The 14,049-nt window shown below is 39.4% G+C and overlaps 1 protein-coding gene across 1 annotated transcript; it reads right to left on the reverse strand.

The window, feature by feature from the left end:
* Positions 1-1,781: 1,781 nt before the first annotated feature.
* LOC130722115 (uncharacterized) lies at positions 1,782-6,175 on the reverse strand. The gene is made up of 5 exons (XM_057572743.1): positions 5,846-6,175; positions 4,096-5,562; positions 3,693-3,887; positions 2,546-2,697; positions 1,782-2,461 (listed from the first exon to the last, which is right to left on the reverse strand). The coding sequence occupies exons 2-5, from the start codon at positions 5,522-5,524 to the stop codon at positions 1,994-1,996; spliced, it is 2,244 nt and encodes a 747-aa protein (XP_057428726.1). The 5' UTR covers positions 5,525-5,562; positions 5,846-6,175; the 3' UTR covers positions 1,782-1,993.
* Between the last annotated feature and the right edge of the window lie 7,874 nt (positions 6,176-14,049).

Consider the following 14,049-nt stretch of genomic DNA (forward strand, 5'->3'; position numbering starts at 1 on the left):
CAGTCCCATTCACCACTCCACATAAAGGGCACATGGGGTCGACATCTACACCCTTCCGCCACAGCGAATTGCGAACAAAGAGGAGAGAACAGCAAGCCCGCCACGCAAAGTCTTTGCACCGCGGTAGGGCTGGTGATTTCCCGAAAATCTTCCACATAATAGGAGAGTTTCATGTAAAATAAGGGTTCCCCTAATATGCAGCACTTTTAAAGTGGTGCAAAATTACATTAGTCAGATTAACCGGCTATACTAGGTTGTCCAGGTTATTTTGTCTCTTTTGTGTTAATAATAAATAATAATTAATAAAATCAAAACTAAAAAAGATTGAAAGAGGGGCATGAATCTGGTGCTTTAAACGATAAGCTTATACAAACCCTAAAACTTCCAATCGGCCTTGCTGGAGCATGATACCGTTACCATCGTTCACTGCTCTTTCTAGAGTCTTATGCAACAACGTGCTGATATTCGTTGCACAAATCGATCGTGCCTAGAACGACGCTTTCGTAGGTGAAGCGGTGGTGGTTACTACTATAACAGCGGCGGTGGTCCGAGCCACGACTGGGAGGGGTCGCACGTTTCACCCTCCGGTTGCAGTGCGGTGGTGACAAGTTAGTGATGGTGCGACAGTTTGTCGTTTGGGATAGCTATGGCGGTCCGGCTTGGTGGAGAAGGGGACTGGTGATTAAGGCTTCTTGTTCGTTAGATGGTTGAATTTCTGGGTTTGATATCTGGTTTGGCTCAGTTTAGAGAGGAAGTGGCCGCAAAAGAGGGTATGGTTCTGTTGGTGGTGGTCTTCTAATTGGGGTTTTTGCTGTTAGTGTTACAGGTGTGGTAGATTGGTCGGTGAAAGGTTTTTCTTGCATCATTTCGGGTATCAATGATTTGAGGTGGAGCTTGTTCATTTAGCATATGTTCCATGTCTTATGGATGTTCTCTCTGGTGTTAAAATTGTGGGAGCTTGATTGATTATGGTGTTTATCATAATAGTATCAGTGATTGATTCGTGATTGATTCTGGAAGCTTGATTTAATAGAAATTGCTATGTTTGAGCTAGGAAGATGAGAAATGGAGATTTGGGAATGGGGGAATGGTTAAGGAGATGATTGTATTTTATTTTTTCACTTAATTTATTTTTATCATTGAAAAGGACAAAATAACCTAGTATAGCCGATTAATCTAACTAGCGTAATTTTACACCACTTTTCATTTTAGAGAGACCCATAATATAAAAGTATACTTAAATAACAAGTATAAAAAATACAGTTAAATTTGCTTAAAAAATATGAGAAGACCAGAATCACACATCAAGCATATTAGAGGTACCAAAAATGCAATCAAGCCTTTTTTATTCAAGCCATAGTAAGCCAATTAGGCCCATTTTAAGAGCTATATTCACATTTAGACTCATTCCAAAACTTCCTACCGACATATTCTTGAGGAAGAAGACAGACCACCATACTTTGTATCGCTTTTATTCTGGAATTTGAATAACACTTGTTTTGGATCTTGGCGCACTAACTCCTGCATGTCGAACTAATTACCAGGCTTGATGACTAATTACCAGGCTTGATGACGGAAAAATAGCATGCTCAAACAACTGCTGAAAATTGGCATTCAACAAAAGGAAACACGTACCAAGAAAAAGCCATGCACTATTTTTGGAGAGCATTAATGCAATGAAAGTCCTAGAGAAAAGATAGTCTAACAATTTTTTCCCCATGAAAGTTCAAGATGTTTGGCAAAGATAGGTTCATTTTAACTAGCTCGAATAGCGAAGAAAATCTAAGAATCCAAGTAGCTCTTAATTAAACGACGTTCGAACACTAATGTAATTTAAGTCTCAAGATGCATGCGATGGAAATGACAATTTCTTACTGAGCATCAGCAGACCTGCCAAGATGTATTCAAAATGCTTCCATAACACTAACTAGCATGATGGCCAAAAATAAGAAAATCAGTAAAAGCTGCCAAGGATGAATAGAAGGGTAGTCTCCTACTGCCTTGTGCTTTTTCCCTGTGCTGCAAGTTTGGCGGCAACTTGCTCTTCAGACAAAGGTAAATAGTAGATCCGAGGAGTTGCTGTGGTTTTGCGGAAGAGATCATCCAGAGTGACAATAGGTGGGTCCACTTTCTCAGGTAGGGGAGGTGGGGATGGCAGCCGTTCCCTTGCTACTGGCGGGGCCCTTGACAATGGTGGTGGAGGTGGAAGAGCAACTGGAATTGGATGCTGCTCCCTTTGCTGACGAGGGGAAGGCTCTGGCTGTGAGGAAGATGGTGCAGGAGCAACTGTTGGAACACTGACAGAGGCGGCCTGAGGAGGAGGAGGAGGAGGAGCTTCTAACTTCATTTTCACATCTTCAGGATCAACATACTCAGCAATTAAGAGGCGTCCACCATTTGGAGGCCATTGCAAATTATACACGGCATTCCGTGTTTCAGTGGCTTCTTCAATGGACGAGTACTACATCAACAAGATATAACAAAAGATTATATCACAGTTAGAAATTGCAGTAGCAGGAGGCCAGGGAGAAAAGAATCATCTTACAGTAACATAGCAATGGGTCTTTATTTGGTCCATCCAGAAACTGCTAACTTTCCCAGTCTTGCCAAGAAGTTCTTGCACTGCTTTTAGGGTAAATGGTCGGAGGAAACGATCAATCCTGAGGGAATTAGTTGGGGTCCTTTGTGATGGTGGAACTGCCAAAGATAAAAGAAAACACTATTTAGACTTGAAAAATAGAGAGTGGACATAAACACATACCGTTCAAGGTTGTCAAACTGAGTTTAAGTTAACTCATGGAGTGATTGTAAGCACGAAATAAACTCGAGTAAAACTAGTATTTAAATAATTATAATAATGATGAAATTAATAACATACTTTAATAACGAAAATCATAAGATGATAAATTTGCAAGGACAAGTTAAAATAATAAATAAAATGAAAAAGTATCAGTCCATAGCAAAAAGTTAACAAGTTAATACGGGAAAAGAACTGAACTTCGTATAAGAGCAAAAAAGTCATGGAATTTGTAGACAATTGTAGGAATAATCCAGCCGGCAAAATACCTAAAAGAGGAAACAAGTAAAAAGGAAACGAGAGTTTGTAAAGAAAAAAAGTAATAATGTAGAGATAGTGATTAGTGACATGAAATGCGGTTGTTTAAAGAAAAAGGATTTTCTCCATTTCTAGCTGAACTCATAAACTCAAAAAGAAACTAGTTCACCCGAGTTTACATGCGATGTAACTCGGTTTTGTCACCTGGGACCGTAACAGGTACGGTTAAACAAGTTAAAACTAGAGTTCAACAAGCATCCCAGTAAGACAAGAAACTAAAGTCCACATAATATGCATATTGTATAGCATAGACAGAAAAACAACTGCGTAAATGAATACAACACCACCAACCAAGCCTTATCTTCACTTAGTAAATTCATATGATATGAACATGGAAAATCAACAAATATGAGATCACCCATATTCAAAATTCAAAAATGATTTAAACAGAATAAGATATGCACAGAATGTTCTTTGATGCAAAATCTAGGAATCCAAATTTGAAAGTCCCAGGAGTTTGCTTATTTATTTAAGCTACAAGCTATGAATAGAAAATCAATATCCATTCATACCAACAGCAGAAATAGAGGAATTAGTTCTTCATAGATTTACCACAATCAGAATAATGTCTACTTACCAATGCGTTCTTTAGGAGCATCAGCAGCAGCAAAGGAATCAGACCTGGGGAAGTTGCGTTTCGGCGCAACTGGCTCATCCTTGGGTGTAGTAGGAGGTCTGGGAGTAGTGCTTTGCAGATCTGCTCCTTTACGTGTTTCAGTACTCCACCTGCGTTGCCTTTTCGCAGGCTCATTGTTCCCAACAGATGCTTGTTCTGTGACCAAATGTTCCAAATAAACCAGGGCAATTAGGACGATTAACAAATATATAAAGAAGCTATCAGTAAGAACAAATGATAACAAAAAGCATGACAGGAACTAACATATACTGAACATATAATTCCTTGCATGTCCTTAAGAATACAGTACAACCACCAAAAAGTTGATTTGAGGACAAATAAGAAATAAAAATATCATGCATACCAGCATATTTCCGTTTATCAGCCAAGGCAACAGGACTCATGTCAATGTCAAGATTTGTATCACTTTTCCCTGCAGATAGACCATCTCCCACAACTACAGTATTATTTTCCTCCTTCACAATAGATACTTCAATATTCTCCCCTTTGTCTCTAAGACTAAGTTCATCAACATTAAACTTAGAATCAAATTGCTTAGTCTCAGGCACATCCTCTTCCATGGAATCATCACCAGAACTTCTATCCAAGTTCAACTTTTCGGGATACCCCGCATCATCACTGTTAATGGTCTTGTTGAAGTCTGGACTTGTAATATTATTGGTATTTTCTTCAACAGATGCCTTTTTCTCATGCAGCCCTCCAACATCCATTGAATTTGATTCATCATAAACAGGTTCATCATTTCTGGATGATGGTTCTTGCACCAACTCCGGCCTAACAAAATCTTGTTCTAATTTGACATTATCAGCAATTATAGTATCCTTTAGTTCATTCTTTTGATTAATTGACACAGAATCAGTAGAAATAGAATCAGATTTTACTTGAGACCCTAAACTAGGGTTGACCTCAGATACCTGGTTTTCCGGAATAGAAGAGTCGGGCATGAGATCCTCGCAAAGGGCCTTTGTGTCACACTGCAGTTGGGGCTTTGAGTCCTCACTATCCAGCTGCACCTTTGACTGCTCATTATCCAGCTTGATTCCAGAATCCTCATTATTCTTGTATACCCTGTCAGAATCCTGACCACTGACTACTACTTCTGTTAATACAGTCTCAGTGACTGTAACAGTGGTCTCCAAGGTAGAAGAATGGACAATAACATCCTCTCCCGCGTTTGCAGAATCTGCACCAGCTGGCAACCGCGAGTATTCAATTTCTTGATCCATTGTTGACACACTATTATTGATGTCAATTGGTATGGTAACACCATCCTGCTTGTCATTCTTATTGCTGTCATAATCCACAACCTCAGGAGGAATCTTCTCTGCATTTTCTGTTTCAATTGTCTCAACTTCAACACTAGTCACCTTTTCAGAAGTTTCAATTGTTTGAGCCCTTTCCTTTTCATTCACATCCGCTGCTTCAGCATCAACAGTTACTGTCTGGGAATCTTTCACACCAGCTACATCCCCGTCAACCCCATTGGCCTCGTCCTTCTCAGATGCCACAGCTCCCTCCCTTTCAGCATCAGGAGGATCAGCACCCTTCCTTTCAGCATCGTCCTTCTCAGAAGCCTCAGCATCCTCAGCACGAGCATTTTCAGCCTCAGCCTCAGCCTCATCCGCCTCAGCCTGAAGGGCTTCATCCAAACGCCTGATTAAATCATCCTTCAAACCTTTGGTAGTTAACCTCCTTCTCTTCAGCTCCTCTCTCAGCTCCGTAACCTTCCACTGATGAATGGGCCGATTGTCGAGAACTCTTGACGTCAACATTATATCCAAAATCAAAACCACAAATCACCTTCCTTAACCTGGAGACATCAATTAAAAATCCACACAGCAACAAAGAAACAAAGAACCCATCAATTCAAACACCGCGCAAACAAACAACAAGGCTTGTCCTAAAACCACATCAAACTGAACTGAAATGCATACAAATTATTTCTCAAAATTGCAACCTTGCCAAGATTTACAAACAAAACCCCAAATTAAAAAGTGGGAAAATTCAAGAAAACCATGAAAATTCGCACAATAATCAGTAATGGCGGAAGAATCATTTACCAACAGATAGAAAAAGGATAGAAATTTACTCACGATGATGATAATTCGCGGAGAATCGAGAGAGACTTCGAAATCAAAACCCTAATTTGAGAAGAGGAAGCAGAGAAGAAGAAACAGAGAAGGACATCGAACCGAAACGAAAGCGCTGAATTTTAATATCTCCTTTTCCTGAAAACAGCGAAACAGAATAATGTCCAAACAAATAAAGATTCAGAATCAGAAAACGTTCTTATCCAAAACAATTATTAAGAAATAAAATAAAAATAGGGTTCTTGATTCTGGGTTGGGTGGGGAGCGAGGAAGGAAGGAACGGCTCTGTTTTTAGGGTTCAGCCTTATGTTCCCGTCTGGGTTTGTCTCATTTTCTGCACAGGCGTGGTAGTTACATTAAGATTTGGTTCGTGGTTGCAATGTCGATATTACCCTTTTGACACGTGGCGACTGCTTGATCCAGAGTTTCAAGTGAGAATGGTTGATGATGGTACTTTGGAACATGGAAACCGTGCAACTAATATGGTGACTCACTAGCTAACTCATATTAGAATTTTTGTTTTTAAAAATGAAAATATTATTAACCCAGGACCCTCGGGCTTGTCCGTGACCACTTTGGGGGATGACATTTTGGTTTTGCAGGTTCGATTGGGGTTGTCGGTATCCTCAAGGCAGAGAGCTCTTGGCCTTGTACCACGGGCTGCAATTGTGCTGGGAGCGTGGTTGGCGTCGTGTGATGGCCTCGTCGGACTCTCAGCAAGCGGTGAATCTGATTCTCGGTGTTACTCCAAGCTGGCACCATTTTGCAGCTACCATCGAGGCAATTAAAAGCCTCCTCCACCAGGATTGGGAGGTTAGACTTAGCCATTTTCCGAGAGAGGGTAACATACATGGCAGCAGATTTCCTGGCCAATCTTGGTGCTTCCTCCACTGATAATCTGATGATCTACGAGCTCCCGTCGATGGGCTTACAAGATATCCTGATTAAAGATGATGCCAGCATCCCCTCGCTCCGTCCTTAATTTTTCCTTTCTTTTAGCTCATGTACCAACAACAAAAAAAAGACATGTTACACAACATATGCACCCAAAGTGCCCAAGCCAGCTTCTGTCCCAGCATCACAAACTAACATCACCACCTAAAACTACACAAAATTGGTCAAGCGACATCTTAAGAAAGTGTCTCATCAAAACCTTGCTAAGAAAAAACCCAGTGGGAAAAACCTTAGCAAGGAAAAGGAGTACAACAATCTTAAGAAAACCAATTTTGTTTACCTAAGAAAAACATCTCAACCAGAATACAGACAATCCAAACTACACACAAATTAAAGCTCCCATACATTCCAATACCAGCAATAGATCAATCAACATTAATAGCACCAGCATTCCAAAACCATCCTCTCAGCCGTGTCATTCTACTGCCAGGTTTCTCATGTATATATTCTATGCAACAACAACAACAAACACTCATGCGAAAGAAACATGCATGACAGCAACAGGTCATCTCCATAACAGCAGCAACACACCGTATTTGTCAGCAACAGCAGGCATAGCAGCATCCTTAACACTGCATAGATACCACGGCACACCAAAACTGGATGCCTCACGCACCATAAATCCACAGAGGCTCCCCTCGACCACAACCTAACTTCGCCATCTCATCAGCCTTGTCATTCACCTCACGAAATATATGCTTCACACTCACACAATCCACTTCTCTTATCAATATATCAATCATATGCAAATCATTCATCAGTTTCCAGGGCCTGTGAGATGAATTCGTGACCCACCCCACGGCTAAGCTTGCGCTTTCCAGCAGCACATGCCTTACTCCAAACTCTTTACAAAACTGCACAGCCAGCCGTATCGCCTTGACATCTGCCTCGAAAGCATAAACCACCCCCAAGGCAACAAAGAATGAACCCCGCTGCACCCCGTTGGAGTCATGTAAAACCCCACCCGCACCCCCTTCACCAGGCGCACCTTTAGCAGCTCTGTCAACATTAAATTTGAAAAAACCTTCCTCTGGGCAACACCACAATACATTCTTACGTACTGCACTTGAATTCTGAACCCTAACCTTCTCAAAATTATGCAGATAGTCATACAAACTGTAGTCACAACTTCCCCTTGAAGCCCTAATCCATCCATAAATCCTTGTAATATGCGTGTCCCAGACCTCCACCATCGATGTCGCTTGCCCTCTAAATATGACACCATTGCTCGCCATCCAAACAAACCAACCCACGTCATAAGGTATCAAACGCCAAAGTTCCACCGCTGAATTTGCCTTTAGAGCATCCCATTGCAGCAACAAAGCCTCTACTGTTTCTAGTGCACGCCACAAGATACCTTCCCGCAACAACACCCTCTCCCATAGCTGGGCCACAAAAGAACATCTCAACAATAAATGGTTCATCGTTTCCGCCTCATGCCCACACATCACACAAACTGCTTCTCCATCCACTTGGACACCTATTCTGCGAAGATTCTCCATGACCGCTATCCTGTTAGCCGCTGCTTGCCACATAAATTGCACCACTTTTGGTGGCACAACCCTTCGCACAGCCACAAGAACCACCCAAGATGGCGGTCTGAACATATCCAATTCAACAACATGGAAAATTGCCTTTACTGAGAAAAAACCCTTTACATCACCTAGCCACATGATCAAGTCTTCACCATGTCCAGGAACTATTCCATTAATGCAGGTCGTGAACTCATTCATATTCTGCTGCTCCCAGCCAAACAAATTACGTTGTAAGTGAATCTGCCACTACCAGCCGTTAGACGAAAATTGACCAACTTTTGCCACTGTTTTATCAGGTTCCAAAACTAGCACACTAAGCCTAGGGAAAAGCTCTTTCAACGGTGACGTCGTCACCCACGGATCTGCCCAGAACTTTACCCTCGTGCCAGTCCCCACCGCACACAAGCTCAAGTCACAAAACTGTTTGTCAGGGCCTTCAGCGTCCAATAAAACCTGCAAAATATCATAGACATATCGAGACAGTTGCCTCAGGTGAGCAACTGATCGATGCAAAAGCAACCAGACGCATCAACAATATACTTCTGGCACAACACCTTCCTCCACAAGGTCTCCCGCTCAACCCCAAACCGCCATGGCCACTTGAGGAGAAGGCCCTTATTCCTAATCCCCATAAAACCCACTCCCAACCCACCAAGTTGTCTATCTTTACAAACTTGATTCCAGGCCACCCATGCAATCCTCTGACCACCCCTAGACCTCCCCCATAAATATCGACGCATCAGCTTCTCAAACGACAAAACCACACATGTCGGTGCCCTGAACAAAGCCATTTGATACAAAAGGATCGCAGAGGCAACCGATTTTAACACAACCAATCTTCCGCTCAAATTCACAGACTCCGACCCCCATGACAGAAGAGCCACCCGCATCCGTTCAATTACTGGTTCCCAAAAGCCTCTCCTCATCGGGTTACCCCCAGCATGGTACCTAAATAGGGCAAAGGCAGCGACGCCACTTCAATCCCCAAATTTGTGGCCAACCTCCTCACAACACCCTCCTCAACCCCACATCCAACCAGCACTGATTTTGTATAATTGAGTTTTAAACTCGATCCCCATAAAAACCCCACCAGTACATCAAACAATTCCTCACCTTTCTCACCCTTTGCCTCACAAAAAACCAACGTGTCATCCGCGAACTGCAAGTGGTTTAGACATAAACCAGGTCCAATACGAAAGCCACACGCTTCCTCTCCAATTGCCAACCTGTTCCAAATAGCAAACAAGCCTTGCACACACAAGTTAAACAGCAATGGGGACAATGGATCACCATGTCGTAATCCCTTATCAATAGAAAAGAAATCAGTAGGAGACCTGTTACCCATCATCGCTAATGTCGCCGTAGACACACATGAAAAACTCCACATCCTCCAACGCTCCCCAAACCCCATATCCTCCATCATAGACATTAAAATTCCCACTTTATATTGTCATAGGCTTTTGCAAAATCAAGCTTCAACAAAAAACCCCATGTCCCCTTCGTGACATGGAATCAACCACCTCATTAGTAAAAAAAATGCAATCAACAATTTGTCTTCCCAATTTGTCTTCCCCTGGTAAAAGAAAATTGATTATCTGATAATAGCCCATGCATCACCCTCTATAGACGAGCAGCCAGCACCTTAGCTATCAGTATATATACCCTCCCAATGAGACTAATAGGGCGATAATCAGAAACAACCTCCGAAATATTTTTCTTGGGAATTAATGCTATGAAGCACGCATTCAGGCCTTTCATAAGTTTACCATGAACATAAACACGAAACATCTTCATCACTTCCCCTCTGATCATCTGCCAAAATTCTCTGAAGAAAGTAAAATTGAATCTGTTAGGACCAGGAGCCTTATCCCCATCACAAGCCATAACCGCTTATTAGAATTTACTTGTCCCGAGGGTTAGCTTAAAATGGTAAGAATTATAAGACATAAGGGTTGGGTGGGATAAATGGTGAAGGGTATAGGGTTCAAATTTACTAACATTACTAACTAACATTTGCCTATAAAAAATATTAGAATTTACTTAATTCAAAAGTTATCTTAAGAAATGAGGTTGTTTTACTCTTTATAAAAAATTATGAATAATGTTGCATTCACACGCCTCGTTGGGATGGAAAGAGGTGAAAAAATGAGAGAGATAGGAAGAAAAGAAAAAAGTAAAAGAAAAAATATGAGATATAATAGATAAAAATTAAAATAGGTGCTAATGAAGTGTATAAAAATAGGTGTGAACGTATCATTGTTGAAAAACTATTTATGTCAGATTTCTAGTTAATGTGAGACTTTTAACAATCAATATACACGAAGCGGGTGGGATGAGATGTCTAACCCTTCAACTTATATTTTTGGACAAATCTAACCCTTCAACTTATTTTGACCTAATCCACTTTTAAAACGGGTTGGAAGCATTGACCCATCAAGTCATCAACTTTTTTTAAAATATAAGTTTGTTTTTTAATTTTCCATTTCAAGAAAAAACAATAATTCTACTTGGCCCACTACTCCCATTTTATTTTATCTAAAAAAAAGCTTTGTGTGTGATTATAATTTATAAAAGTGTAAATACTAAATTTCATTTTGAATGAATTGCAATAAAATGATAACATCTACAAAAATTGAAAATTTAAATCTTGATAAGTGTTGGGTACATATATATTATATACGACAGTTCTCATTTCTCAAACTTTTTTTTATTTTTTATTTATTTTTTTATTTGGTGGGTCAACCCACCAACCAAACCCAATGCAGGGCGAGGCAAGGTCTCCAACCTATATTTTAAAAGAGGGTCGATCCAACCCACCCTTTGTTTCTGCCTGTTGAAGTCGGTTCGGGTTGACCCACATCGCTACCCTACCAATCATATTCAGTGATGGAAAAATGAACTTGACTTGCTAGACCAGCTAGTTTGACATGTGTTTAATGGTGGTTGGGTTAAACATTTTTAACACAATAGTCCACTTTACAACCCACTAAATTGATGGGTCAATCTGGGTTGGGTAGGATTAGACATTAAAAATATATAATTTTTTTTGTACATTGAAAAGATAAATTACACCCTCCAATGATTGATCCCTGGACATTTCTCTCCCAAACTCATATGTCACCGAGCTTTTACCACTTGAGCTATCCTTCGCAGACAAAATATACAATTTAATTATATAAGACAATGTTGTTTGCATTTGCTTAATTAGTTTTTAAGATATTTAAAAAATTTGTAGTTATCTTCTTTAAGAAGACATTTAAATCAAAATTGTGGTTGTGTTATTTGTATAATTATTTTCTGGTGTGTGGATATGTTTTATGTGTAGAGTTGATAATATTTTTGGTAGAGTGAAGCCTCATAACTAAAAAAAAAAGCCTACTAGAGGATAATGTCTCAAACAAAATCCTAATCTGTAAAAGAACAACACTCTAAAGAAGGATGGGATCAAAGGAGTGAGTGGTGCACGTCAAAATTGCATGATAAATGCCTTATTTTTACTATCATTTCATGCTTGCTTGATGCATTTACTGTCATAACTCATGTGAGGCTAGGACATATGTTACACAAAGAAACACACATACAAATAGCATACTAGTGCAAAGTGTTGTTAGGTCAAAAGAGATCTCTACATAAGGAGAAGGAGTGTTTAAATGATGACAAAATGAGAAAACAGCTACTAAAGGTCAGCATGAGGAATGGGAAAGGCAAGTCACTAAGCAAAGAGAAATAAACTAAGGTGTACAAAACCAAGGAACTATCTTAATCAAGCATCATCATTTTTTGGCATAGTTCACACAAGTATGGTCTGAAGAAGAATCAATCTCTACAGTCCAAGTAAACAATGTCTGTTGATCCATTGTCCATAACTTGGACTATCTAAAGCTTCATTGTTTATCATCTGCATCGTTTGACCAAAACACGTGTCAAGCTCACAATCAACGAGAAGCTAGAACAAGTCACATCAGAGGAATTGCTACTATCCAAACCCACTTCCATTTATAAGAAATGATCATCACACAAAGTTTTCTTCTAACAAAGTGATTCACGTCTATGGAGACTTAGGTGAGTAAGAAGAACGTCAAATCGTCTATTGAAAAGTGACAAAAGAATTAGAGAAACACAAAGCTCAATGTGTTCACATGTGACTTGCGTAAAATCTGAGCACAACAATCAAATGCAAAGTATAAAGTTGTCAAGTCTCAAAAAGCCTAAAGCATTCAATTTGCTTAAAAAAATAATATCTGACAGCTGCATCAATAGTCAAGAAGCATTTTATTGTACATCACAATACCGACTACTCTTGGATTAAAATAATTGATAAAAGTACAATGAATGATGAAGACATGCTAAAAGCTCACATGTGAACCATTGACTCTCCATCTATCTGATACAAGCTAAATCAACTATTCCTAAAGTATTATTGGTCATAACGAATCTTTTTCTATCCATGATCATTGTGTTCTGCACTCACTTGGTACCATGACATGACATTATTGCATCATTCACATGAGGTTATAGACTCAATTTGTCTAAATCAATACATTTTGTTCTTAGTGTAAATAACTACTTAGCCATATAGCCTACTATTACTTAGGAAATCACTTTGTTACCCCATTTGAGCGACTTTTTTTTAAAATTTCCTTTTTTGTATATGATCCCAAAGCCTAAAAAGAAAAATAATGTCTCTCCCTCACTTTCTTAGTTAAGAGAGCATGAATGATGGGATTGTATAAATGTGTAAGTTGGGGGGGAATAAAAACCAATAAACATGTCTTTTGTTTTGTGTAGTGATCGATGTCAATCTTCTCATCTTTGTTCTTAAAAAAAATGTGTATGTAAAAAAAGAGGAAAAAGAAAATTGAGAAATGAAAGGGTTGAGGTGTAGTAAAAATGATAAAGAAATGGTGACAAATGAGAGACTCTTGGTTAAGGAGAGAGTGAAAGGTGAATAGTTGTGATAGATGTCATTTTATGCTATCTTGGCTTGGAAGTCTTTGAATATCTAAAAAAACCAATATTCTTTTGAAACCAAACCTCATTACAATCCTAGAAAGACCTATGTGATTCTTGATTAACCATGCAGTTTGATGATTACTGAGATGGGTAGCAAACTTGATTTGTGTGATTCATTGATAGATTTGAGTGAAACACTTACCCTTGATATCTTGAGTTGTGTATTTGATGAAAAGTTTTAAGTGAATCCTTGATTGAAAAGTAGGAAATTCAAATTGTGCTTGGAATCTCATGTTGAATATGCTATTGTATCATGATTTTAGTTCATTGTTGTGGGCTTCACATGATCTTTTCTTGAGAAGTTTGTTTTGCAAAGAAAATCATGCATATTGAGGAATCTTATGCAATGGTAGTTCATGAGTCATGCTTGTTTGAGAACAATTGTATATATGTATTTTGATTGTCAATACCTTTTGTTTGAGGGCAAAAAGGTTTTAAGTTAGGGGGAGTTTGATAAGTGTCATATTTACCTAGTTTTGATGTGCAATTTAGGAACTTATCTTTGTGATTAATGAATTATATTTGACAACTCCACCCTCTTTTGATTAGAACTTGTTGATATGTGATATTGAGTTAGAATGTGCACAAAGTTTGATTCTAATCTCAAAATGTGTTGTAGGATTGAAGATTAAGGAGAAAAGGCAAGTTTTGGTTGGAAAGAGCAATTTTGAAGAGTTCCTAAGCGTCGGGCAATTCTAAGAGGCT

Source organism: Lotus japonicus, chromosome 6 (genome assembly GCF_012489685.1).
Source record: "Lotus japonicus ecotype B-129 chromosome 6, LjGifu_v1.2".
Lineage (NCBI taxonomy): Eukaryota > Viridiplantae > Streptophyta > Magnoliopsida > Fabales > Fabaceae > Lotus > Lotus japonicus.